Source organism: Molothrus aeneus, chromosome 12 (assembly GCF_037042795.1).
Source record: "Molothrus aeneus isolate 106 chromosome 12, BPBGC_Maene_1.0, whole genome shotgun sequence".
Taxonomy (NCBI): domain Eukaryota; kingdom Metazoa; phylum Chordata; class Aves; order Passeriformes; family Icteridae; genus Molothrus; species Molothrus aeneus.
In genome coordinates, this window is record NC_089657.1 from 15,944,027 (window position 1) to 15,971,200 (window position 27,174).

The following is a 27,174-nucleotide window of genomic DNA, read 5'->3' on the forward strand; positions in this document are numbered from 1 at the left end:
ACTGCCAAAAACTCTGTCATTCAGAGGACAAATGGAGCAAAGGGTGGCAGGGAGCATGCCCACAGGGCAGCTGAAAAAGGTGAGGCACCCTGTCCAGCTCGGCCCGGCCCCTCCACCCCTGTTCGGGGGGGAACAGCCACCTAAATACCTCCACCGACACGCACAGATACAGGTACTCACACACCCACGGGGGACGGGGGATATACGGTTTCTGAAAATGCCCAGAGGCCCGTGGGCGCGGCAGCAGATCATACAGTCGCCCTGGGCACACGGCCCCTCCCTGCCCCCCCGCACCGAGGCTGCTCACGGAGCCGCCCTGGGGATACCGAGGGGCTCGCCCTGACTTCCACACCCGCTGTTCTCTCCAGCTGCAGCGACTGCAGAGCCCCGCACCGGGCACCGAGCAGGCACTAGCAGCCTCAGTGGGTGCAGCCCCACTCCTGGGGCCTCGGACATCCCCCCCTATCCTTCCTCTCGGCGTGCTTACGGCCAGTTTTCAATAACTGTGTTCCTGTTTCTCATTCACGCTCTGCTTTGGCTCCCATGTGTCCTGGGCTTCGTCCCCAGTGCCCAGCAGAGGGCCTGGGGACTCAGCTCCCCAAAAAGGCAGCGCTGCGCAGTGACTGCACATTCCGGGCTGCTTCGCCCAGAGCTGGAGCCAGTGACTGCTGCTGCGGGCCGGGAGGGCAGGGGGTACCCGCAGGTGGCTGTGCTGGACCTCAACCCACTGCAATCCCCAAAAGCTGCACTGGCAAAACGTCCCCTAACAGGACGTGTAGCTGCCGTAACGACCTATGAGCAGATAGGTGATTACCTGGTGGTGTTAATTAGAGATTGCACTGTGGTGGCGGGAAGGGCGCGGTGCTGGCAGAGCCATGGGGCTCCCCAAACAGCCCAGTGACGGATGGCCCTTTATCCCTGCTAGGTGACACACTGGGCGGCATGGCCCAGGGGAGGGGACACATCTGTCCGTCAGGGGGCTGCTATGGGCTCCTCATGTCCCCAAACCCCCTGGGCATCCCAAATTTGGGCCGAAACCTCCCCCTCCTTCTCCCCCCCCCCCCCCCCCGCAGCCAGCACGACTGTATGATGCGGCCGGCGGCCCCTCGCTCGGCAGGATTTTCAGAAACTATACCTATATATGCACGCGCAGAGGTCGGGCTGCACCGGGTGCATATATATATATATAAATATATAAAAATATAGATATATACTGCGCTGGATGCAACCGGGGGGCCGGGGTCCCGGCGGCAGCCCCGCGGCCGAGCGGGCACACGACACACACAGCCACAGGGCACGGGGAGCGGGGACAAGGCACGATGAGGCGAGGATGGGGGCGATGGGGGGGTCGGCAGCGGGGCCGGGGCGGATGCACACCTCGGCAAGCGCACACGCAAAGCTACCTGGGAGCAATGAACACATGTCCCTCCGACTCAAAGCTGTTGGGCAGCAGGTATTCAAAATCTGCAACAGAAAGGGAAGGTTATCCGGCGGGGAGCGGGGGCGCCGGGGCCAGGAGGGAGAGAGACGGACAGAGAGAGAGAGAGAGAGAGAGAGAGAGAGGGGAGGGAACAAAAAAAATTAGAAAAAAAGAAAAAGGCATTTGCTGCTCTTGGTAACAAGAGAGGAAGGAAAAGGCCGTTCTGCTGTTGCTGGCACCGCACGGGAAGGAAGGTTAAGCCAAATCAGGAGAGGTTTGCCCATCTCGGCTCGAATTTGCTCGGTGGCGGGCTGGAGGCGCGCGGTGCGTACGCGGCCGGTACGCAGGGACACACAGACACACACACATATATATATGTGCGCACATGTATATATATATATATGCATGTTCGGGAGGGCGGGGACGTCTCTCTCTCGGGGGAGGGGTGGTGGGCGAGGGCAGGGAACCACATGCTGCGCTCCTGGCCGGAGGAGGATCACCAGAACACTCGGTTGTCGGGAGAAAAAAAATAAAGGGAGTTTTCAGGCATCAACACGGCCAGAGGGAAACCTTGCCGAGGACAGTCCAACCAGAGGCTCCCGCCCTGCTGCAGGGCCGTGCAATGCGCTGCCGGGCTCCACTGCCGGGCACCGGTGCCCCCTCCCTCCCCGGGGCCGTGGTACCCCCATGGGGACGGGGATCCGCGCTCTGTTTTAACAGGCGTGCAGCCCAGTAGCTTTGGGGGGTCTCTGGGATTGCCCCCGGCAGAGGAGACAGAGGATGCAGGGCTCAGCTCGCGGGGGCGAGCTGGGTTGGGGTGCATGGGGGGGTGCCCTGGGACACCCCGGGATAACATCTCCCCCAGGACGGGCACCGCCACCCCCTTGCCCTCCCGCCAGCTCCTGGTGCATTGCACGGCATAGCCAGAGGTTGGACTGTTGCTCTCTGAGGGCTGGAGGCAGGGGCTGGGTACAAGCCGATGAGAGGAAGAGGAGGAGGAGGAGGAGGAGGAGTACAAACACTCGTACTTGGTCCATCAGCATTGCCATCACAGGGGCGCTGGGAAGAGGCAACTCAAGGCTGATTGAACAGGGCTGAGGGTGACACTTCCACCTCTCCACTGTCCTGCTCGCCTGGCCCTGTCCCCCATGGCCCCTCCTGTGCTGCAGTGCCCCCCCAAACCGTGTCCCTGCCGGTGCCAGGGAGGGGGTGCCGGGCAGGCTGCTGGTGGGTGCCGTGTGCTGGGGGCTGCGTGGGATGGAGAGTGGTGGCGTGGGTGTCCCCTGGCCCACTGTGGGGCTGAGTGGGAGCTGTGGGTCAGGAGGCCCCTCTGGCATTGAGGGAATGGGGGCCAAATCCTGTGTCCCATGGGGGATGTCCTGCTCCACTGCAGGGACAGACCGACCCTGGCACCTCGGCCTGCCTTGGTGGGACTCGGGGCTCAAACTTGGCTGCTCCCAGGGGCACAGATGGCACCAGGACACTGCACCTTCAGCGGTACAGGACACTGCACCATGCCATGCTGGTCCCCAGGGCAGGGGGGACGGCCACCGAGCAGCTGTGGGGGCAGGCAGTGTGGCACCCCTGAGCTCAGCCATCCCGCGTGCCCCTGGGGCCAGGCTCGCCGTCACCTGTGCAGCTGGGAGGCACTGCCCCAGTGGTCCCATCCCATCTCTGCAGAGCGTTCCTGCTTGTAGGCTTTCCCCAAAAAGCCTGTCCCAGAGGCTGATGGATTGGGCCCCCCGCCTGTCCTCCATCCCTGCCACCTTGGGGCACCCACCCCACAGCCCCCCCTCTCCCTGCACAGCCCTATCCCTTTCAGGTTGAGTTGTCTTGGGGAGGAGGAAGCAAAGGAGCCAGGAGAAGGGGAGAAGGAGTTGGAGGAGACGAGCGGGAGAAGAGGAGCAAGAAGGGGCAGCGTTGGGGAGGAAGAGCAGGGCATCCAACTAGCTACAAACTCCTCGTGGGTCAAAAAGGGCAGTTTCATACAAGATCAGCTCTTGAACGATATCGAACCAGGTTTGGGAGTGATGCGCAGGGAGGGAGTGGGATTTTCGTGACAAAGCTCTCATGAACAGAACAAGACATGTTGCTTTCAAATAAAGGGGGAACTGGAGGAGAGGAGGAGGAAGAGGAGAAGGAGAAGGGAGGAAGGGCGAGTTGGTGGCGGTTTGCAGGTTCGGCGTGGCAAACGGGCAGGGAGATGGGCAAGCAGGGGGCTGGGGGGGACTGGACACGGGGCAGGGGACGGGGTGGTGAAGGTGAGTGGTCTGAGACTGAAAATACTTGCCCTTCATTTTGATGTTTGGTACTGTGTGAATCCACCATAGAGAGAAAGCAAGAAAAACAACAAACAAAAAACAACAAACAAAAAAAAAAGGGGTTGGGTGGAAAGGGGGAAGGGGGCACAAACAATATTTTATTCAATCGACGTTTGAATAAAAATATTGTGTACTATAATCATACCAAAAGGAAACCTCTTGCAAAAAACGACATGAAGAAAACATAAGAAAAACCCAGTAACAAAAGAAAAAGCAAAGGCCACGGTGAAATAAGAACAAAAAATAAAATGCAAAGATATAACTAGAGAAATATATAGATATATATTCAATACTCCAAAGGAAAATGAGAATCAGTAGCAAACAGTTGCAACAGTCTTGATATCAAAATGTCCTCACTGAGTCAGGGGGCATGCACGGCACGGTGGGCAGAGCTGGGGAGGACGGGGGGATCCCCCCTCCCGGGGATGGGGACAGCCTGGCCTTGTCCCCACAGGGACACAGGGCTCCTGCCCATGGATGGAGGGGGTGGCAGGGGCTGGATCCGGAGTGGGGCTGGGGTCAGGCCACCGGGGTGGCCGAGAGGGAGAAACAGGGGGAACCAGAGGGGAGAGGGGAAGGGTCCAGTTCTCCCATGGGGAGAGGGTCCCTGGGAGCAGCGTGGACCTGAGGTGGGGAAAAGGCTTGGGGGGTCAGGGGAAAGAGAAAGAGAGAGATAGGGGGGGCCAGGCTAACACACACGTACACAGATTAATTCCAAACAAAAATCGAAACCAACCGAAACCAAACTCATAAAAAGAATAAATGGCTTAAACTGAAACCAAAGTATTGTCATAAACCAAAGGAAATTAAAGAGATCCATGCAAACTTCCCCAGGCTCACAAATGATGTGGCTGCCACAGCGCCATCCCTCGTCCCCGGGAGGCGAACAGGCAGCACCTCCCTATGCAGCCTGAGCCTGCCTGCAGCCCCGGGGCTGCGCAAGGACCAAACCCCAGGGGCACCCCAGGCAGGCAGCTCGCTTTCCCTCCGTGTGCTCACCTCTACTCACGCCTCTCCTAGCTTTAGCTTTTATTTTGCCTCTCACAGTGATCCCTATGACCTTTCCCAAGCCTTTGGTTTGTGTTTCTCCCCCCGACAGCCACGGGCTGGGCAGGGTGAGGGGGGGTGTGAGAGGGCGGCGGGGAGAGCCAGGGGCTACTTACACTTCACTTGCAGGATCTGGTCGCTGAGGTTGGCCTGGATGTAGTAGGTACTGTAGGGAGGCAGAACCAGCCCCAGGCTGTGGAGAGGGAGAGCAGACACCTGGTGTAAGGCTTTACATCCTCCCAGAATCCTTGGCCAGCTCCCAGTCCCTGCCTGGCACCTGCTGGCAGCAGCTACACCCAGGTGATGGCAGGCAGAGCCCCACTGGCCCCCTCCACAGCCTGCTGTGTCCTGCTCTCCAGGAACTGCAGCCAGCACTGTCCTGAGGCATTCAGAGTCATCCCCAGAGCACCCAGGGTCATCCTGGGGCATCCAGGGTCATCCCCAGAGCACCCAGGGTCATCCTGGGGCATCCAGGGTCATCCCCAGAGCACCCAGGGTCATCCCCAGAGCACCCAGGGTCATCCTGGGCTATCCAGAGTCATGCCCAGAGCACCCAGGGCTGTGCTAGGGGCACACATGGGCACAGAAGTTGGCACATCTGCCTAGCCAGGGCTGAGATGGGCAGGATGTGCCAGCCCAGGAACCAAGGGAGGTGCATGTGGAAGAGGAACACACCATCCCTGTGAGGGAGGAAGGCACAAAGAGATACAGGCCATTAAAGAAGGGACAAAGCCTTCCCAGACTGGAGAAACCAATGACAACCATTATACAGGCACCAGGAGCCAGACAGGTCAGGAACAAGAGTGATCTGCCAGCCAGGAATCTGGCATGCAGGCTGTGGGACAGGGTGGGAAAGGAGATAGCAGGAGGTGGTGCTGGGGCTGCTTAACCCACAGGACACACTGCCAGAGGGAACTGGACTCCCTGGTGCCAGCTGCAGTGGCCTTTGGTGACAGAGTTTGTGCCAGGTGTTGTCAGGAATAACTGAGCAAGGACACATTCCTGACTCTCATCAGATGTAACTCCTGCACCAGAGCCACTGGGATCTGGGTTTCCTCCCTAAAGCACCCCTTCAGATAACCCTGTCTGTACTGGCAGCAGGGGCATGGTCTGGGCATTGCAGCCAGCACAGCAGAGCTGCTGGCACCCCAAACCACAGCTCTCAGGAAAAGGGTGGTGGCTTTTTTCTGTTCAGTGTTGGTGGCATCCCAGGGAAACCCAGGAAATATCCCTGCTGCAGAGCAGTGGGGAGTGGCTGTGACCCTTGCCAGCCCCTCCAGAGCTGGGTGGTGAGGAGGAGGAGGAGGAGGAGGAGGTGGAGAGCACACTGGGCAACAGGGGCTCACATGGCTCTTCCCAGGATGAAGGCAGTGTGAGTTGAGAAATGACAATGTCAGGATGTTTCTTACACATCTGCTGATCCAAATTGGTGAAAACTGGGTGATAAATGCAGAACTTTGCTGTCCTCTGGCTCTAAAGACAGTGCCTGTGCTGCAGGGTGGGCACATGTCACTGTCACCCACCCTAGGGCAGGCAGGGACCTGCATGAGCCCCTGGCTGGGCAGACAGGGGGTGGCAGAGGTGTCCCTTGTCTGGCCCCTAGCATGCCAGCCCTGCAGCCTGTCTGGAGTCCTGGGGGCTGTGTCCAAGCTCTACAGTGCCTAACACTGTTAGGCAGCCCTTTCAGGAGTTCAGCACATCACTGCCTGTGTGCAATAGCGTGGCAGTGCATTTGCAACCTCACAGCCCAAGGGACACATCCCTGGTGGCCTCGGGGACTTTGGGAGCTGCAGGTACAAGCCCCCTGGCTTGTGCTGGTGTGGGTCCAGCCAGGGCAGGGCAGTCAGGGTGTGACACTCACCTGTAGTTGGTGCTTTTGATGGGAGCCCACGTGTAGGTCCGGAACACCTCATCGATGTATTGCTGTGGGCCAGAGGCAGCCAGTCAGGCCTGGCACTGCCAGGACTCTGCTGGCACAGTGCCACAGGGCCCTGGCACAGCCCCTCATCCCCACTGCTGCCTCTGGGCGCTCAGCACAGTGACAGTTCCAGCTGTGACCCCCTTCCCCTGCGGTGTTACCTCGTCCAGGGACTTGATGAGGGTCTTGATGAACCTCTGCCCATCGTTGCCATCAATCATGCTTCTCCGGATCTGTGGGACACAGAGGAGGCAACTGAGGGCCACAGAGCCTGGCCATGCACCTGTGGGCACCCGTGGGGTGCAGGGGGAGCAGCCTGGGGAGGTTCATTGCACACAGGGGACAGTGACCCAGCTCCTGTCCCCTCTGTGCTCCATGGGAGCTGTGCCAGGACCCTGAGGAGGAGACTCTCTGCAGGGCAGGCTGGAGGGGCTGAGTGCCCTTTGCAACTGCAGATGAGGGGGGCAGCCTGTGCCCCAGAAGCTGCCCCTGCTCTGCTCACCTCCTCCTTGTTTTCATCCTCCAGCTCAGCATCCAGGAAGTCCAGAGTCACTGGCTCACGGAAATTGATGATCTGCAGGAACAAAGGGAGAGCCAGGGAAGGGCTCAGGGCTCCTGCAGCCACTGCTGAGCCCAGACTAACTCATCACAAACCCCATAGCTAAGTCCTAAGGGCCCTGGAAAGCCCCCAGGGCCTGGCTCATCCCCGTGGCTGCTGCCCCTCGGGCCCCTGCTCACCTGGGGCTGCAGGTTGGGGTGCAGCAGGACGTAGCCGTTCAGGTCGATGGCAAACACGTAACCATTGGCCCCCAGCTGCAGGAGGACAGGAGGAGGGGTGAGGCTGAGCAGGTGGCTCTGTGGTGTGGCACACTGTGCTGGTGGCATCACCCTCACCTCTGCAGGCAGAGCTGGCCCCACGTCACCCCCAGGGCTCAGCCCGTTCTATCCATTCATTTCTATTCTCAGGACAATGCAATCTGCCACTCACTCCTGGGTGAGAGTTTGGCTCTGGATTTTTCCCACTGCTCCTTTCCCCAGGCCTGTAGGGTTTATTCCCTGCTGACCCTACAAGGGTTTTGGCTCTGCACTGAGTCCCAGAGCATCACACAGCTTTGATCCCTGCTCTCCTGTGTCACAGACATCTTTTATGAAAAATCCTTTCTTTAGGATTTTTCCTCCTGAGAAGCTGAGGGGCCTCAAGAACAAAATGTAAACAATGATTATCTGCTGCTGTGGCAACAGGTGGATCTGTGATTGGTCTCATGTGGTTGTTTCTAATTAATGGCCAATCACAGTCAGCTGGCTTGGACTCTCTGTCCGAGACACAAGCCTTTGTTATCATTCTTTCTTTTTCTATTCTTAGCTAGCCTTCTGATAAATCCTTTCTTCTATTCTTTTAGTATAGTTTTAATATAATATATATCATAAAATAATAAATCAGCCTTCTGAAACATGGAGTCAGATCCTCGTCTCTTCCCTCATCCTAAGACCCCTGTGAACATGGTCACAGTCCTGCCTGTCCCAGCTCCTGCTAGGTGCCAGTGCTGCTGGAGGTGCTCTGGGGAGCTGGGGCACAGCTTGGGGATCCCATCAGAGGGATTCCCCACCAGGATCAGGCAGTGCAGGGCAGGGGCAGAGGGGAACCCACGCACGTTGTAACGCGGCGTCAGCCTCTTGATGTCATTGAGAGCCACATCGATCCCCATCACACCCAGGATGAGCTGGTTCTGGAAGGAAAGGCAGGATGGACGTGGGTGGGACCAGGGCTGTCACCTGCCACCACCAGCCCGGGGACAGGGAATCAGCAGGATGGACCTCTTCCCCTTCTGGGGACGTGTGGGTCACATTTGGATACTGCAGGGGCACAGGGTGGGATGGAGCAGCCCCCCAGGAGCCCCCATGGGACACTCATGCTCCCCCCAGGGACTGGCAGCTGTCAGCTGTCCCAGCTGAACTGTGAGAGCTGGCCAAGGTAATTTTGGGTCCCAGGGATGGCAGTCACCCCTGGTGTCACTGCAGGGGCCATCCAGTGGTGCAGAGCAGACAGCACCCCAGGGATGCCAGTGTCCCCGCCGCAGCCACACACACATCACCAGGGCCCCTTCCCCACCCCACAGTGGCCCCAAACCAGGGCCAGCAGAGTCTCCTACCTTCCTGTCACTGCTGTCCTCCGTCAGGTTGAACACTGGCAGCGTTCCTGTCACCACCAGGCCCAGCCCCTGCACAAGCACAGAATGATGCCCCATGGCCCCTCACTGCTGTAGGGCCAGGGCTGGGGTGGGCAGCAGAGGGGGGTTGATGGGGCCATGTCCTGTGCAGGACCCTGGGGCTGGTGTCCCCATCCACCTGCACCCCAGAGTTCTGTGGGACCCCAGGGTCAGTGTCCCCAGCTGCACCCTGGGGCTGCAGTCCCCACCCACATCCCCATGTGTGGGGATCCCCACCTGCCCCTGGGGCTGGGGGGTCCTTACCAGGGCATCCTGGTACACATTGGTCCACTGGACCTGCTTGGCTCGGTTCCCAGCCAGGACCATGGGCCTGCCCAGCACATCCAGGTACTCCTGCAGGGACACAGGACACAGGAAATGACAACATGGGAACTGGATGTCTCCTTGCTCCAGCCTGCTGACACCCTTGTCCCTAAGCACACCCCAATAATGTTAATGGGGTGAGGCTGAGCTTGGGGAGGGGGCTTGGCAGCCACCAAACCTGGGGGCTCCAGCTGGGACCCCTACAGACCCATAAGATGCAAACAAGGTGCTGCTCATCACTGGCCATGCACAGGCAGGGCAGGGGCTCCCCAGGCAGCACCAGCCAGAGCCCCCAGCCATTCCTGGGGCTGGGATTGCTCCATCATGCCTGGACCACCATGCCTGACCATGTCACTGCTGTCTCCCTGGCTGCCATCTTCTCCTGGGGCAGGTTTCTCTTTTCCTGTCTCACCTTGCCAAGGAAGATCTCTGGGCAGGGAGGGAGCCCCTGTGCCACAATGCCAGCCCTGCCCTGCCCTCATCACCTGCCCTCATGGCACCCTGTGCATGTCCCATAAAGAAAAGGGGCAGAAAAGAGGCAGTGAGAGGAGGTGTGGGGCAGACACAACCAGCTCTGCCAGGCTTGGCCCTGCCCACGCTCACTCCCTGCCCGCACTCAGCTCTGCTCTGTGCTGATTAACGCCTGATGTTTCATAATTAGTCACTCAAAAGGCAGCAGGTCCATGGGGAGCTGCAGAAGATGAATTACTTAATAATGCAGAGCCTGGCTGAGGGCTCAGCTCGGCTCCCCAGCTTGCTGCCACACTCACTGCCAGCCTGTGGGCTGTCCCCAGTGGGGCTGGGGCTGCCTGAACTGCCCCAGGCAGGGCAGCCCGAGGGGGCTCTGCCTGCCTGGCTCCCGGCTGTACCTGCGTGTTAATGCGGATGGCGCCGATGGAGGGGATCTCGAAGTAGTAACCTTGGAAAAGAGAGAGAAAGGCAGCTGAAGATCCATCTGCCCAGCAGTCTGGCTGTCCTGCTGCCCTTCCTGCAGGGCTGCAGCCAGGGCTGTGCTGGTGTGGCACCCACAGGAGCCGAGGGGTGAGCCCAGCACCTGCTGGGTGCTCACCTTTGTTGGCACAGGCCATCCACTGCAGCGGGGTCACGTCGTAGTTGTGCTGCCCCACGGAGAAGGTGAAGACCCGCACCTGTGGCAGAGCCTGCACTGAGGGCCATCCACTGGGCACCCCTGTTTTCAACACTCAGTGCTCCCAGCCAATGACAACCTCCCCAGGGACAGCGTGGCATTGCCTGCCATGGCCCACAGAGTGAGTGCAAGGGGGCAGGAGACTCCTGCAAATGCTGGCTGTGCTGGCAGCAAGGGAGTCCCTGTCTCCTTGCCTGGCCCCAGCCAGTCCTGCCCTCCAGCATCACTCTGTTGGCTCAAGTCACCCACCTCAGTGGTCCTTGCTCTGGGGCATCACTGCTGCCGGAGGGGTCTGTGCTCTCTGAGGTGACACATGGGCCAGAACAGCCCCACCCCACAGGTTTCCAGGTACTGAGCAGTAACTGGGACCTTCCTGCTGGTTCATCTGCCTGCCAGCAGCCCTGTCCCCATGCTTGGGGTGTGCTCCCCTCAGGGCCAGCATTCAGGGAGCCCACCAGTCCCATTCCCTCCCCAGCAACCCATGGTGTGCCTGGTCCCACAGGAAGGTGGGAGCAGCTACAAACCCATTGGCAGGGCAGCAGCTCCATGCAGGAACAGGCTGCTGGGGAGGGGGGATGGCAAGGAGGCAAATGGAGCAGAAGCCAGCAGTGGAGCTGGAGCAGCCCCAGCCCAGGGCCTCTCACCGTCTTGTTGGGCCAGTTGTACTTCTCAAAGACGTCCTGCACTCGGTCCTCGCCGCCGTCCGTGAACATCATGATCATCTTGTTGCAGTTGGCACGTGTGATGTTGGACTGTGGGGCAGACACAGCACCTGAGGCCACACCTGCAGCCAGCAGTGCTGGGCACAGGGCTGGATGCAGCCAGGAGGGCTGGCCCCAACCCGCCTCTTTTCCCAGCCCATTTCTCTGGGGTGAGGGTGACCAGGCTGAATGGGCAGGAGGGACACTGGGAATGATGTTGTGGCACCTAATAGCACCATTCACCTTTATCTTGCCTCTGGCACAGTGTCTGGTTTGGTCTGGCCCCTCCACCCAGCCCTGCTAACTTGTAATAACCCAGAGGGAAGCAGCACCAGCAAAGCCTTGGCTGCAGCACACCTGGAGGTGGGATGTCTCCCCCAGCATGGAGAAGGAGCACAAGGAGCCCTCAGCACAGGGCAGCAGCCAGGCACTCGGAGCTGTCCCACCGTCCCCAGCACCCACAGCTGTCCCAGCTGTCCCCCACCCCAGCCCAGCCCCTGGCTCACGTTCTGCAGCTGGTCGAAGGCGTACTCAAAGCCAGCCTTGTAGTCTGTGGTGCCCTTGGCCACCATGCCCTGCACGTCCTCCTTGAACACCTTCTTGTTGCGGATGTTGGCCTGCACCAGGTGCTTGAAGCACGACACCGGCTTTGCCTTCTCATTGAACTGTGGGGTGAGATGGAGGGGAGTGGCTCACAGGAGGGGACAGGGCAGACAGCAGTAGGCACAAGCCACTCATCACACTCAGCTCTCACGGCAGCAGGTGACCCAGACGTGTCCCACATCCCAGGGAGGGCTGAGGCTGAAGTTTGGCTTGGGACAAATCCAGCAATGAGCTGTGCTGTAGGTGCTGTACCCGCACCCCCACTTCTGCAGGAGCCCCAGCTTCTGCAAGCAGCCGTGCTGTGCTGCTCTGTGCCGGCATCGGGAGCAGGTGCTGCCTCTCCCTTACAGCTTCATTTACCGGCAGTGGGGCCCATTCATTAGGGGAGCGGCCATCCAGGGAACAGAGCCAGGCCAGACACGTTAATTAGCGCCGCTGCTGGTGGCCAGGCAGGGGCGGGGCAGCCAGTGACACGCAGATGCGGTGGCATGGCATGGCCACTGTGCTGGTGACACAGCCGTGGGGTGTCAGTGGCTGGTGACAGACAGAAGGTGGCTGGCTGGGATAATGCAGGAACATCTCTGCCAAATGCCCCCTGATAGGGGCAGCTTTTGTGTGCCAAGCCCTGAGCAGCCATTTGGTGGGTGGTTAAGAAGACAAGAAATGGCATTTCTGTCTGCAGAGCCCTCAGCCAGGTGTGCATGGGGGAAAAGGGTTCCTGTGCTGGGGAGCTGGGAGGTGCCTGGGGGCACAACCCTTCCCCCTGCCCCAGGCACTCACCGAGGCCACATTGACATAGTCATCATCTGAGAGGGTGTCCAGCATCTCATAGACCGAGGTCTTCATCAGCTTGAGGGTGAGGCCGCTCACACTGCCACTCCTGCAGGAGACAGGGGTGCTGGGGGCTTGGCAGCACAGAGGGAGCACAGGGCTGTGCCACCCCACAGCTTCCCTGCAGCCACTGCTGGGACAGTGGCACCTTGGCCAGCTGTGTCACCAGCCTGGCCTCAGCCCAGCCATGGCCCCCAGCGTGTACTCACACGTCCACAATGATGACCATGTCCTTGGGGGAGGAGGCACCTTGGATGTACCTGTGGGGTACAGAGTGGGGTCAGCAGGGCTGACTAATTACAGGGCCACAGCCCAAGAGCAAAGCCCTGCCAGGGCACTGGGGAGCTGTGCTGGGAGCCCAGGGCTCTGTGACCCCATGGCAAGGAGCAGGGACGAGGAGGCTGTGGGCAGGTGGCAGCGAGGACGTGGCTCCTGTGGCACAGCACAGCAGACGGCCAGCGACTGCTGCTCCACACTGTGTCAGCCTAATGAGCTCTAAATGCTAAACTCTTCCATCATCACGGGCCCTTTCCTGCGTGCTGATTATGCTGACACACACATCCATATTAAGATGCTATTTACCCCCCTGGTAGCTTCAAAGGCCAGGCTGATTAGGTTATTTTTAGCTACAAGGAGGAAAAATAATAACACGACGTAAATCTTCCCCACTGAAAACAATTAGGGAACCCTTCCTCACCCCTTGAAACAAATGGTCCTGCTCCCAGCCCTGCTGTGCCATGCTGTGTGGGAGGGGTTGGCACAGTGCTCAGCACCCATCCCACCCCAGACATGGCCATGCACAGCCCCACCTCACCCTGGCACTGCAGGAGCCCTGATCCTGCTCTGGCTGGAGGCCAAGGGAACCTCATTATTGGCTTGATCAGGATCGGGCCTCGTGTGAATTAATTAGTGTGTCATTAGTATCAATTACTCACCACTACTGGGGAGCACTGGGGAAGGGGCAGGCTCTGATTGTCAATCCTAGGGCCTGATGTTCCCTAATTACAAGGGATTTCCTGGGTGGGATGCAGGATGCTGGCACATGGGGCCCTCCTGACATGGGTGCAGCATCCCCCAGCAGGGTGCAGGACAGGCAGCTGCCCAGGGGCTCCTCCCTGCCGGTGGGAGAGGGGCTCTTGGAGCCTGCCCTGCTCCCGGGGCCGGGCTGCTGGTGCGGCACAGAGCCCGACTAAGATGCTGCCCGTAATGGGCTGTGGCAGTGCATCCATCTCCGTCTGCCCGGCTCAGATGAATACCCCGGGCTCGGCAGGAGAAGGCTGTGGCTAATAGGGCCATTCATCAGGGGAGGGGAAGGCGGGCGAGTGGCGCCCCTGGCTGCGGCCAGGGTCGTGGCCCTGGAGCAGTGAAGGCTGTGTCCTGCATGGGGCCCCACTGAGAGCAGGAGAGGGCCCCAAAGGGGGTTCCCCCAGGTGTGCTGTCCCCCAGCATGAAGGGTGCTGCTGCTGCTCCTCCATGGTGGCCAGCCTGGCTAGGGGGCAGAGAGCTGGGCTTAGCTGGGCTCAGCAGCCCCGTACACATCTGCAGCCCCCACTCCAAAACAGCCTTCCAGTCCCTGCGCTGCAATAACCTGCACAGACACCCCAGCAGGGAACAGTTAATAATTAATGTGGAGCAATCAAAGGCAATTAACCATAGCAGCAGGGCCATTAATTTTCTGACGAGGAGAGGGGGCAGCTCCTGATGTGGGCAGGGGGATGATCCATTGGGATACAGGGCTCCCTGGTCATGTGCCAGAGGCCTGTGCCCACTCTCCTCTCCGTGCCTGCAGTTTTAGGCAGCAGGTGTGGGCAGGATGGGGCTGTGGCTCCCCCAGCTCCAGCTGATAACCAGCACTGCCACACCAGCACCTCCAGCTGGGCTAAGGGGAGCCCATTCAATCCCAGCTCCCTTGGTGTGGGCTACAAGGCTGCTGAGCTATCCCTGAGCCACAGCCTGTGCTGCCTGCCCATTCCTCTCCCCATCCTCCCAGCCCATGGTTTCCAAGCCAGTTGTCATCTCATTTGGATGGGGATGCTGGCCAGGACTGAGTGCCAGCAGCCATGGCTGTGCTGAGGGGCCACAGGGCTCTCTCCACACTTTCATCTGCACCCAGGGATTGATCTCTCCATCCTGCTCCACTTTCCCAGGAACAGGGAAGGGGAGAAGGAGCCAAGTGCCACAGCTCAGATGCCCAGCCTGTGTTATGGTGTCCCTTTGCCAGTGCCCAAATGCCATGAAAAGGAGAGGGAGCTGCTTGCTCAGGACCCTCCTGCTCACCCAGCACCCCCTTACCAGGGCCGCCGGCGCACGTCATAGAGGTCGATCTTGTTGGGGGCTCTCCATGGGGTGGCTGTGGGGACAAGGCAGGCAGTGAGCGAGGCAGGGCTGTCCTGGGGGGGACAGGGCAGAGAGATGCCCAGGGTTGAGGAAGCAGCAGGCTTGGGTGGGGATCTCACACCAACGGGTTCTGGCACAGTACAGTTACAGGTGTCAGACCTGGCCCAGGGGGTGCTCATCCCCATGGAGCAGTGGGAAGGGCGTGGGCTGCCCTTGGTCACAGCCCCTGTGTGCCACAGCCCCCCCAGCACAGTCCCCGTGTCCCACAGCCCCTCCTTGGCACAGCCCCTGTGTGCCACACCCCCCTGGCACCCCCCTGGCACACACCAGGGTAGTAGCGGGTGACGCCGGTGGCGCTGCCAAAGACCTGCCAGAGCAGGGAGGGATCCTCCTTGCGGTTCTCGATGAAAACGTCCTCCAGGGCCTGCGTCCAGTTCAGCTCGTTCAGGATGACGGTGGCTGCAGGACACACAGACAGGGTGGGGTGGAGGGAGGGAGCAGTGGAGCTGGGGGTGACGGGGACTGCGGTGTCCCCAGGTGGTGGCAGGGAGGAGGATGGCAGGTGTGTTCCCTCTGCCCCTTCCCATGGAAGAAGCCCATGGGAGCTTTCCAGCTCTCCTACATCCCCTCAACCCCCCCACTTCCACATGGCTCCAGCACCACCCTGCTGTCCCTTGTCCCCAGAGAAATGAGCCACTCTCCAGAGCTCCTCAGAGTGCTCACTGTCCCCATCTGCTCTGGGGCAGACACAGCCATCACTGGGGACAGCTGGCCTGCCGTCTCCACTCCCTTCCCAGCAAAACTGCCTGTGTGAGCCTCACTCCCTGGGGACAGTCACCAGCTGGGAAGCCCAAGGCTGGTGTCCCCAGGGGCCGTGTGGAGCCTCTCAGGCCCACTCTGCATTCCCACTGGCCCTGCACCTGACACAAAAGCAATTAAGATGCCGGCAAACAGCAGTTTTAAATTATTCAGCTATTAAAGCACGAGATAAGCTGCTGGCAGCCCCAGCCTGTGATTAATCAAGGGGGGCTGGCAGAGTGCAGGGGGGGCCATGTGGTGTGGAGGAATGGGCCTGGCTGGCTGGCAGGGAGCTGGGATGGCACCTCCCTGTGCTTGCAGGGGGACCCTAAATGCTGTGGGGGAGGAATCCCATTATGATCTCTGGTGCTGGGTTGCCCCAGGACTGCAGCGTGGAGGAGCCAGTGGTGGGTGCCACTGCAGGAGCAAGGAGCCAGCACCACCCTGAGACCAGCACTGATCCCTCCTGGGAGACCCTCAATGCATTTTTTAGGGTGCAAGAACTCTCAGGAGCACCCCAGCTCTTTGGCATTGGGCAAAACAACCCAATGTGGTGCTGCAGGGGAGCCAGTGTGCATTTGAGCAGTAAATTTAGCTCTCCTAAGCCTTCCTCCCACACTTGTCCCTTCTGGAACACCGTCATCACCCATTCCAGCCTTCACTGTGGTCCCAAGGCACTGGTAGGATGTGGGTAGGTTTCCCAGGATGAATCCTGGATCCCTCTATCCCAGCATGACTGCTGAAGAATTGTCTTTCCCTCAGGCAGCCATGCCTTCAAACCATGATTTACTCTGCCCGTATCTCCCCAGCCATTCCTCAGTGCTGTGCCCACACACAGTGCTGTTATCTGGGCACTTGGGATGATTTCTTGTTTGGCTCTGACACAGGATGTGGTTTTTCCCAGGAGAAGTGGCTATGAGCTTGCTGCCAGGCTGCTGCCTGCCTGGAGCAGCCCTGGGCAGTGCTGCCAGCCTCAGCTGGGCACAGGGCTGGGCCCATCCATGATAGCCCTGGCAGCACCTACACACCCAGACCCTCGGGGCCATCAGCCACACCAGCTGCTTGTGCTGAATGCTACTCATACTGTCCCTGTGCCCAAACACAGCCCTTCTATTATCTCTGACCACAAATGCAGCCCCTACACCTTCCCTAGGCATGAATGTAGCCCCCAGATCATCCCTGTGAACAAACACAGTTCCTGCTCTCTCACCGCGTGCAGAGTGATGGAGCTGTGTCCCTGCTTGGGATGGCTCCTGCCCCTCTCAGTCGAGGGCAGAGCTGCCAGCCCCACTGGTGCCATCCCCATCCCTGTCCCCATCTCGTCCCTGTCCCCATCAGAGTAAACCCAGCCCCGCCCTGCCCGCGAGCGATTGTATATTTAATTAAAAACGGCACAGTAAATAAAACACATATAGGATGTAATTTGTGTGTGTAGCGAGGGGTGACGGCGGCGGGCGTCGCCGCAGGCTTTAATCAGCGTGCCAGGCAGCGATAGCGCCTCTCCGCCGGTGCCAGCGGGACCCGCGCCCACCCACAGCCCTGCGGGGACCCGCTGCTGTCCCTGGCAGGACAGGGGGGCCCTGCTCCCACCCCAAACCACTCCCAGTGGAGCAGCACTTGCAGACCCTTCCCTCCTGGAGACAGGAGCACTTGCAGACCCCTCTCTGGAGAACCCTGGTGTGGCCGGACCTGGCCGGATCCCTGTGCCCACACTCTCTGCCTGGTGACAGTCCCTGCACTGTCACCCCCCACTGCCGCACCCCCTCTCTGAGCACCTGGGAGTCCCTGGAGCGCGTTCATCTCCAGCTTGCTGTGTCCCAGGGCGGCTGGGGTGATTTATGTGCCCGTGCCGGGGCTCCAGCCTGGCTGGGGAGGAACGAGTTCTTCCACCCCGCGCAGCCTCCCCGGCTCGCACCATGTGCTTCATTAGCTGCCTGCCCTGCGCTGCCTGGCTAATAAAGCTAATTGCAAACTCCTAATCCAGCGCTGCCTCCGCGGTGGAATCGCTGCAGCTCCGAGCGCAGCCGTGCCCGTAACGAGCCGAGCACCGGGAGCGCTCCGCGCACCGGGAACGCTGCGGGCACCGGGAGCGCTCCGTGCACCGGGAACGCTCCGCTCGGGGCAGCAGCGTGAGCGCGGCTCCCATCGTCACCATCACCACCCTCAGCAAGTGCCACTGAAACACAGGGGTGGGTACAGGGGTGACCCTGTGGGGCAGCAGGGTCCGGGGCTGGGCGCAGGATGCGGCCGGCGGGTGCTGGAGGATGCCCTCCAGCCGGGAGCCGAGTAGCCACTAGAGGGAAATAGAGACCGACTGTCACCATGTGCCACCGCAGCAGGGCGAGGTACCGGAGGGATCTGACAGCTCAGGGACGGTCACAGCGCTCGGTGGGGGCTGAAGCTGGTGTGGCACATCCTGTGCCATCCGCCCGTCCGTCCATCCATCCCTGCCCACTCCCGGGCTGGCCCTCCAGCCCATCCCTGTTTCTGGAGCAGCCTTGTGCCCTGCGGCAGCCACAGGGGCACAGCCGCAGGGCTGACCCCCCTGCAGCAGAGGCTTAATCAGCTGCGGGGTGGGATCACGCTGTCCTGCAGTCACTCTCGGCTGCCTTCCTGCGGGACTGCAGCTGCTTTTTCTCCTTTTTCTCCTTTTTCATGACCTCAGCCCCAAGTAGGCTGAAGACAGGCAGCATCCCTGCTTCACCCTCTGCCACTGCCCAGCCATGTCTCACTCTCTCCTACAAGCAGGTTGGTGCTGCACAGAGCTGCTCCATCCCTCTGAGCATCTCTTGTGCCTGCTTTGAGCCTTCTGGAGTTTTGCTGGGCTCTTCTGCAGGAGGATCAGAGCCATATGGGCACAGCTGAGCTTCACCCTGGGCCATAATCACCACCCCTCCTTCACTACCCATCCCTTCCCCAGTAACTCCTAATCACCAATCTGCCTCTTTTGCCTGTGCTGAGCTCTTGAGAGTCCCTGGGGAGGGACACATTGTCACCTCCATCCTGATATGGTGACTCTGCCTTGTTTCACTACCTGCCTGTCTGGGGGCCAGTCACCAAGACCCAGTTGGGGCACCCAGAGCTGATGATCCCTGGGGCTGCAGTGCTCCAGGCAGGAGAGGTGGATGCCCAGGCAGGCAGCAGGAATTGGAGAGGGTGAGGAGGGGCACTCACAGCCTTTGTAGATGTCCGTGGGGATCTGCACGGCAGCGTAGGAATAGTTAACCTTGGTCTTGAAGTTGTCATCATCAGTGAACTCCAGCTTCAAGGAGTTGGACTTCTCCCTCTCGATCTCTTCTCCATCGGGGTCATCCTGGGGAAGGAGCAGAGTGCATGGGGTCACCCAGGGTTCCACCCCTGCATGGATGTGGGAACACCTCCACCTGAAGCCCATCACCAAATGTTTCATGGGGGAGACCAGCCCTGCTGGATCTTGTGTGGATTTGGCCTGCCAGGAGCGAGTGGGCACAAAGGCGAGCACTGGTTACTCCTTGTCTCTCGAGCTTTGGTAGCACAGCAGGTATTAAATCAGACATGGGGAAAAAAAATCAAAAAAAGGCCTTGAAAATCAATTAGCAGCAAAAGGCAACTATCAAAGAGCAAATTAAAACGGAGTGCAGCTTAGCGCTCTGTCAATAAGCAATGCAAACAATATTTAATTATGGTGGAGAGACGGCGAATTCCCCACTGCTGGTGCTGGAACACACTCCCTCATCTTCCCAGCCCTCCTCTCCATTCCCCAGCCCTGCTGCCAGCATGGCACTGAGGGTGAAATCCCTCTGGAAAGGCAGGCAGGGCTGAGCTGGTGCAGGCAGAACAGCTGGGTGGCTGCAGACAGGGGACAGGGTGGGAGCTGGAGCACGGGGCCATGTGGGGAAGAGTGAGAATGGGGGTGGACTCACTACAGAGCTGGAGAAATTGCCTCTGCCACCCCAGCAGGAGCAAAGAAACCCAGGAGAAGGTGCTGGCTCTGAGCTGCCCATCCCTGCCATGAGCCCAGCAGCTGGGGAAGGCTGTTTGCAGCCAGCTGGGAGATGTTCAGGGTAGAAAGGAGGGAGAGGAGGATGTTGCAGCACCTGCTCTTTGTGCCCCTGGAGCTACATCCCTGCTGAAGAGGGGCAGGGACACAGAGCTGCCTGTGTCATCCACATGCTGGGACAGGCAACAGTGCCAAGCCCAAACTGGAACAGACACCTGAAGGGATGCCCCACGCTGTCCACAGCAAAGACCCATGGCTCCAGGGAACACAAGGGGGAGCGGATGGTCCCATCCTGCTGCTGTCTGTGGCCCTTTGCAAGCATCTCTCCCACTGGCCAGACTCCCCTTGACAAAACCTAGGGAGCAAAGACCTGAGTTTCTCACAGGAAAAGCCACATATTTAAAGGAAAACTATGGGTTTGGGAAGTAAACCATGAAGCTTGTTTAGTGCTTATCCTGGCCACCTCCCCATTTCTCCTTCACAGATGACATGGAGAAATGTCACCTCCCCTGCAACACCTCCAGCCAGCCACTAAGGTGGTGACATTCCCATGACATTGAGAGGGGTGGCCAAAGCATTCTCCACAGCTCAGGAGAGTAACAGGATTGATATGCAAGGTTTGGGTTTAATTCCAGCCGATGGGCTGCGAGTGTCACACACTGCCCAGCCAGCCCTGGTGTGGGGGCTCCAGCTGCCCAGAAAGATGCTGAACTCCATTACAGCTGCACTAGCCAAGCAGGAGGCAGGCAGGGACTGTTCCCAACTCCCTGGAGCCACATCTCTGAGATCAAAATCCAGATTATGCTCTCAATTTCACGTAAATCTGGAGAAAAGGCAAAAACCAGACTGCTGGAGCCCCTGCAAAGTGGTGACACTGCAGCAGAGCCAGCACTCTGGGGAGTGTCAGGCCGTGGGCTGCCTGGAGAGTGGATCTGGCCCCAGCCTGCTGTCCATGGGGCTCAGCCCTCTGGGGGAAGCACACACAATATTCACCCCTGCAAACCTCTCTGAGCACCAGACAGGATGCAGAGGTGCCTGCTGAAAACAGGCTTTGGGATAAAGCTGTGGCCTGAGGGCATCTGCAGCACCAAAAACTCTGCTTTGACACTAAACCCTTTTTTTCCACAGCCCAGCAAATTCCTGGTGACAGCTCCCCATCCCTCCCCATCTCAGATCAGCAGGGCACCCTGCCACAGCCCATCCACTGCCCCTGTCACCACCAGCAGCTGGAAAATCCAACCCTCCCTCTTTCCCTCATGCTGGCATGGCTATTCCCCACTTCATGGGAGCTGGAACTACTGTATATAATTACTGCTCCTCTGTTTATCATTATTCCCTGATCTCACCCACTTCTGAGGGGCTAATTTGTATGCTGCCAGGTTTGGTGCTGTCTGGCTGCTCTCATTCATGGAGCTGTGAAGAGGCACATGTATAGATCTTGGGGACAAATATACAGCTATCTATATGTGGGGCACTTCATGCATCACTGACACCTATATGGCAAACAGACCTGCAGGAAGGGCTGATGTTATCCAAGCTACGTTTGCCCTTTATCCATAAATCTCCCAACCTCAACTGAGTTATTTCTGTTTAATCCAGGCTGAATTTGGCCCCTGAAAGGGGTTAATTTCCAGCCACATGAAGGCAGCTGAAGCTGTCACCAGCCCAGGCAGGGAGGGGAGCGTCTGGGATACAAAGACACACCTTGAGAAGGCCGAGGGAAGAAATCCTGCATTAAATTTAAATTAGAGCAAAGCAGATGATTCAAGTTCTCCCAAATTTATATTGGTTTAACTGTGAGCATCTCGGCAGGCCCCCAGCCAGATCTTGCAGCATTCCTCATCATTACATTTCAAAAGAACTTGGAAACATCTATTTATCTGTTACAGTATGTACAACGTAACACAAATAGATGCTACAGTTTGAATATATTATTTGCTACACACCATTAGAAATCGACTCCACGGCAATACATCAATATGATACATATTTACTGCTTCAGCAAGAAGTCATCACGCCCTGAGAGCTTTTGCCACCTCCACTGCTTTCACAGCTGGGTTGTCAGTCACATTTTCTCTTCAGTCTCCCAAAATGACAGACAGGACCAAACCCAGAGATGCCCTAACACCCAGTGAGCACCAACAGCTTTACTGGAGGCTGCCACACTCTGGGCAATCACCTGCCCCCTGTTCCATGCAGGCTGGTGCTGGCTGAGGGGAGCAGCCTGCCCCTGGCACCAGGACTGCCGTGGTCCCCAGGGTGTGGAGCTGTGATGGAGGAGCCGGGATGTGACCCTGCACGGCAGCGATGCCGCTCTCTGGAGCCGGGATGTGACCCGGCACGGCAGCGATGCCGCTCTCTGGAGCCGGGATGTGACCCGGCACGGCAGCGATGCCGCTCTCTGGAGCCGGGATGTGACCCGGCACGGCAGCGATGCCGATCTCTGGAGCCGGGATGTGACCCTGCACGGCAGCGATGCCGATCTCTGGAGCCGGGATGTGACCCTGCACGGCAGCGATGCCGATCTCTGGAGCCGGGATGTGACCCGGCACGGCAGCGATGCCGATCTCTGGAGCCGGGATGTGACCCTGCACGGCAGCGATGCCGATCTCTGGAGCCGGGATGTGACCCGGCACGGCAGCGATGCCGATCTCGTCCCCGGCAGCTCCCGCAGATGCAGCACCCCCGTTCACTGCTCATCTCCATGGGAACAGCCATCACAGCTAATGATGGCTGCTTCAATGGCAGCCCCGTGACAAACGCAGGGCTGGTCCGGCCCATGCAGCATCCCTGCCGGCCCCACCCGTGCCTGATGGAGCACACACCGAGATCCCAGCACAGCCTTCTCACCCTCCCAGGGACACCCATCCATGCTCAGTCTGGAAAGGCCAGGGAAATATTCATATCAACACCCTGTGATTCTGCTAATCATGGATATAAATGCCAGCCCCCAACACATGGCTGAGAAACTCCAGGCCTGTGCAGAAGGGTCTTTCTCCTTAAATATATCAGTTTTTCCTGAAATGCAGTAATTTAATGCTGAGGAAGGACATGATGTGTTCTCCAGCCACATTCCTGCTTTTACAGCAGCCCAGATTATAAATAACAATCAGCCTCTCCCGCCAGCCTGCTCCCCTATCCCTGTTCGCTTTTTTTAATCTTTGCCAAAGGTACTGTTTAGAGATCTTTCTAGACCATTTATTTTTAAATTACCAGCCAGAGGAGAGAAGTAAAAAAAAAAAAAAATAGGAGAAAAAAAGAGAAAAAAGGCAAAAGAAAGAAACTTCTGGGGCTGATAGCTTATCGTGAGGAAATCCAAATGTCACATTAGTTGAGAAAGTTGGAAGATTAAATTTTCCAACACCCTTCATCTGCTGCTGCTGACATTTAGGGGCTTTTTTCCCTCCCCTCCTTCCCCTTTTTGCTGCATCTACTGAGCAGGGTGAGCAGTGAGAGGGGTGAGCAGTGAGTGGGCAGCCCCACCTGGCACGGAGCCCCCACCATCAGCCCCTGGCTCCCAGCCCTCCCCAGGACCTCAGGGGGGTGGCTGGGGGCTGGGGGGCTGCCCTTGGGGCCAGGATACCTTCACACAGCTGGGCTGTTTTCCACCTGAGTACAGTATGTCCCAGGCTCAGCTTTGACAAGCATCATCCCCTGCCATGAACACAACACAAAAGATGGAAAATGAATTTATTTCTGTGTTGTTCTGCCTGTGACTCCCAACCGAGTCTGTCTGCTGATTTCAACACTTCTCCCCACGTAAACCCCATGGTCCTTACTAGCTGGGAAAGGTGAAAACTTCACTTCTGCAAACATTCTGACAGCCTCGGGGACCCCTGGGAAAATTTTCTGATGTTCCCATTTGTTAAAAACCACTTGGAAATCCAAAGTCTCTTTGGGAGGATAGTGGAGCTGAGGTGCAGGCAAGATGAATAAGAAGCTCATTTCCTCCTCACTGCAGCTAAAGCTGGTGTAAGGCTTGTGAATAAGCCCCAGTTATGGGCAGCAGCCATTGCCATCAGCACCAACTCTGGCTCAGCTACATCCTGCTCCATTTAAACAGAAAAACTGAAGCTAAATAAAGAAAGGATGGAAAGAGAACTATTAGGTTCCATTCAGACTTTCTGGTCTCATCTCTCTCCTTTTTTACCTCAGCAGCATCTTCTTTTTTTCCCCCATTATTTTTGTTGGAATTAAATTTGCTGGGATTTCACTGGTAAGGAAGCAACAGAAGAGGTAGGGAAGTGCCCTCCCTGCCAAACCCACACACATCAACAATAGGACACCCCCAGTTTTGCAGTTTTGCTTGGTATCTCCCCAGAGCAGGACTAAAGCTGATGTGGCTGGTGAGGGATTTGCAGGGCTGTTGCTCCTTGATATGTCAGCTCCTTTGGGAAGGGAGGGATCAGGGAGCTGAGCCCTGCAGTCCCCAGGGGCACTGTGCCATGCCACTGTGCACAGCCTCTCCCCAGTGCCCCCTGTGCTGGGAGGGCTCTGTGGGCACAGCTCCAAGGTCGAGATGCCTTTTCCCTGTCCTGTTTCCCAATCCTGCCTAATGTGACCAGGATGGTGGGGTGTGACACTCAGGGAACAGCAGGCATGGGGACATCCAGCTTCTGTCCCCTGCCCTGCAGCACTGATAGCAAAAGCCCAGCCCAGCCTGATGGATGCATTAGTCCTGCTGCTCATCCCCTGTGCTGGGAGTTGCTCTGCTCCCCAGGCTGTCTCCTCCTGCCTCAACTGCCAGCCAGTTTTTCCTTCACTTCTATCCAAAATCCCCTTTAATGTCTTTTAAGCCCATTAGCTCCATCCTCTCCAGAGCAGCCATGGCAGGATCCTCTCCTCCCTCCTCTGGTAGCTCCCCCCAGGCTGGGGGTGGGACAGGAGACATCCTCAGCTGTAAATGAGTGGGACTGTGGGCAGGGAGACCTGCCCAGCACAGCAAGTGCCCTCCACTTCAGTCCCAGCATCTGCCCAATCTCCCCATCCCACCTCCAGACTCTCTGTGGCTGCTTTCCCTGCCAAGAGCCCTCTGCTGTCACTGCCTGGGGACAGTGGCACTGGCAGTTAGCCAGCAACTCTGCTTGGAAGGCATCCATCCATCCATCCATCCATCCATCCATCCATCCATCCATCCATCCATCCACCCATCCTCCTCCACTCCAGCCTGTCCCTGGCTCTGCTCTGGGGCACAGACTCCCAGGTGGGTCAAGAGGAGAGACAGAGGTCAGTGCAGGGCATGTCACCCAAGCTGTGGGACCCCATCAAGCCCAGATGCTCCCCTCCCTTCTGCACAGGGCCTTCTGAATGCTCCTAGGGTCACCTGAGTGTTATTTTTGGATAAGGTCATGTGGTTTGCTGCCAACACCACGTTCTCTCCTGCTGTGTTACTGTCTCTCCATGGCACATCTGCTGCCAGGTCTGCCTGGGGACAAGGAGCAGTCCTGGCGCACCAGCATTGGCTGGGGCTGTCCCCAAGGCTGCACCCTGCTGTGCTTGGGGCTCCTGGTCAGCTCCAAGGACTCTGCCCAGCAGCCTCACACCAAGAGCATCACTGACCTGACCAGCCCCTATTTCCTAAGGATCCTGCAGCACAGTGTGGGAGCTGGGTGACCTGGCAGCAAAGTGGGGTGTCCCAGGGCAGAGAGGAGTGCCCAGGGCAGAGAGGGGTGCCCAGGGCAGCCAGCAGTGCTGGTGGAGCTCCCTGCACCCGTGGCACAGCCCCTGAGTGAAGTCACCTCGCTGTCACCACGGGGAGGAGCTGGCAAATGCCGGCGCTCTCCCTCGGGAGCCCCGGGGGATGGGGGCTGACAGGCCCGTAGTTAAAGCCCTGATTGCCAGAAATCACAGGATGGCTATGCTCCGAGTAGGGCAGGGAATTAGATTCAGTCTCTAATTAAAGGTTTGCTCTTCATTTGAATTTCAGATGCCAGCTTTAATTTTAGAAACTTTTGCAGGCAGCAGAGCAAGCTGCCCACCTGCCTGCTGCCAGGCCCGGTGCTGGTGGCCAGATGTCACCACGGCTCAGCTGGGGACACGGCTGCACACCGGGCACAGGATCTGGTTACAGCTGTGACAAATGCTGTGCCATGACCCTGGTACCGTGCTGGGACAGACTGGTGAGGGGCTCAGCCCTGGGCCAGGGTGCGGCTGTGCCAGAGATGCCACAGAGACAGCACTTACATATTCAGTGTCGGCCTTGGAGTCGTAGTACTCGATGTCTTCCTCCTGCAGAGAAAGGGGAGAGCTGTTAGTGCCAGTCAAGGTCAGGGATGGGAAAGGAGACCCTCCCCTGTCTCTTCAGCACCTCTCTCATGCTCCTGGCAGCCACCACCTTGCTGGGAACTGAACCCTCCCCAGCCCTGCTGTCCTTGGGACATGTTCAGGACCTCACATCCTCCACATCCACCCTCCAAGGACTGGCCATGGCCTGCCATGCTTCCCTCACTCATGACTGCTGCTGAGCCAGAGCACTGCAGGGCCACCAGCCCTGTGACAGTGACACCGGTGTGACCACAGCCCTGCACTGTCACCAGGTGCCAGCCTGTGCCACGTGCCCACAGCCAGGCTGCTTTGGCTCTGTTGCAAGCATCAGGAGCCACAGAAGAGCCAGGTTTAGGCAGTGTGGCAGGCAATGGCCCTGCAGCCACCCAGGCCCCCTCCCTGCGCTGCAGAAACAGGGAGAAAAGTGTCCTTGCTTCCACAGAGAAATGCACGTCGTTAATTTGGGGTATTTAGAACCTATTTAAGCAGAAAGGTCTGCTTGGATTCCTCTTCCCAGAGTGTCAAGACGAGAGACAGCTGATAAAATTCCTGAAGAGGCAATTGGGAGAGCAGAGATGCTGTCACAACAGCATTCCATGTACCAGTAGAAAGGGTAATTAAAGGGCACTCAGAGCCTCTTCCCAGCGTGCCGGGACCGAGTGTGATGCCGGCACACGGGCAGCACCGTCTGCCAGTCAATCCCCATCAGCAGCCAAGCCCAGCCAAGCTGCCTTCCCGGCACGGCCAGCGCCCTGGGGCGATCATTGCTGTATTATGGAACGAGGAAAGCGGTCTGGCCCCGAGCAGAAACACGGCCAAAGCCTCAATGGCACTGACTGCATCCCTGTCCCGCCTGCCCCTGCTCTGGACAGCCCTGGACACAGCCCTGTGCCAGGCACGGTGGCACTGTGACATCCATGCCAGCCTGGAGAAAGGCCCCAGTGGGGACAAGCAGCTCTCCGGGCAGCATCACCCGTCCCACCAGCCTGGCCCCACTGAGGGCTGGCAGTCACTACCCCTCACCGGGATCACCCTCTCAGCCACAAAATTGCTCCCCAGCGTGGCTCACGATGGCTTCTCCCAGCTTCCCAAGAGGTGGGAAAGCCCTGCAGCTGATCTCGGGGACATCAGCAGCAGGGGACCCTGGCAGGCTGTGCAGGTGTCTCCCCAGGATGGGGATTGCAAAGGGCAGTTCCAGCATCTCCCTGAGCAGAAGAAGATGCCCGTGGCTTCCGCGGGCTCTGCGACTCTTAGAGATTGAGATAAGGCAGCACCGG

At 58.6% G+C, this 27,174-nt stretch overlaps 1 protein-coding gene across 2 annotated transcripts in view; it reads right to left on the reverse strand.

Moving 5' to 3' along the window:
* The window catches only part of CACNA2D2 (calcium voltage-gated channel auxiliary subunit alpha2delta 2), a 212,125-nt gene that overhangs the window by 7,106 nt on the left and 177,845 nt on the right, over positions 1-27,174 (reverse strand). The window contains exons 5-24 of one of the 2 annotated variants that reach the window (XM_066558333.1): positions 25,817-25,861; positions 18,829-18,967; positions 15,184-15,315; positions 14,812-14,869; positions 12,729-12,779; positions 12,469-12,568; positions 11,592-11,750; positions 11,029-11,136; positions 10,307-10,385; positions 10,107-10,156; positions 9,178-9,267; positions 8,857-8,925; positions 8,359-8,433; positions 7,445-7,519; positions 7,209-7,280; positions 6,868-6,939; positions 6,650-6,711; positions 4,905-4,981; positions 3,711-3,731; positions 1,404-1,464 (exon numbers count right to left, since the gene is read on the reverse strand). In XM_066558333.1, coding sequence (XP_066414430.1) covers positions 1,404-1,464; positions 3,711-3,731; positions 4,905-4,981; positions 6,650-6,711; positions 6,868-6,939; positions 7,209-7,280; positions 7,445-7,519; positions 8,359-8,433; positions 8,857-8,925; positions 9,178-9,267; positions 10,107-10,156; positions 10,307-10,385; positions 11,029-11,136; positions 11,592-11,750; positions 12,469-12,568; positions 12,729-12,779; positions 14,812-14,869; positions 15,184-15,315; positions 18,829-18,967; positions 25,817-25,861 — 1,595 coding nt within the window. The remainder of the gene's footprint in view (positions 1-1,403; positions 1,465-3,710; positions 3,732-4,904; positions 4,982-6,649; positions 6,712-6,867; positions 6,940-7,208; positions 7,281-7,444; positions 7,520-8,358; positions 8,434-8,856; positions 8,926-9,177; positions 9,268-10,106; positions 10,157-10,306; positions 10,386-11,028; positions 11,137-11,591; positions 11,751-12,468; positions 12,569-12,728; positions 12,780-14,811; positions 14,870-15,183; positions 15,316-18,828; positions 18,968-25,816; positions 25,862-27,174) is intronic. The other variant, XM_066558334.1, reaches the window with a different exon arrangement.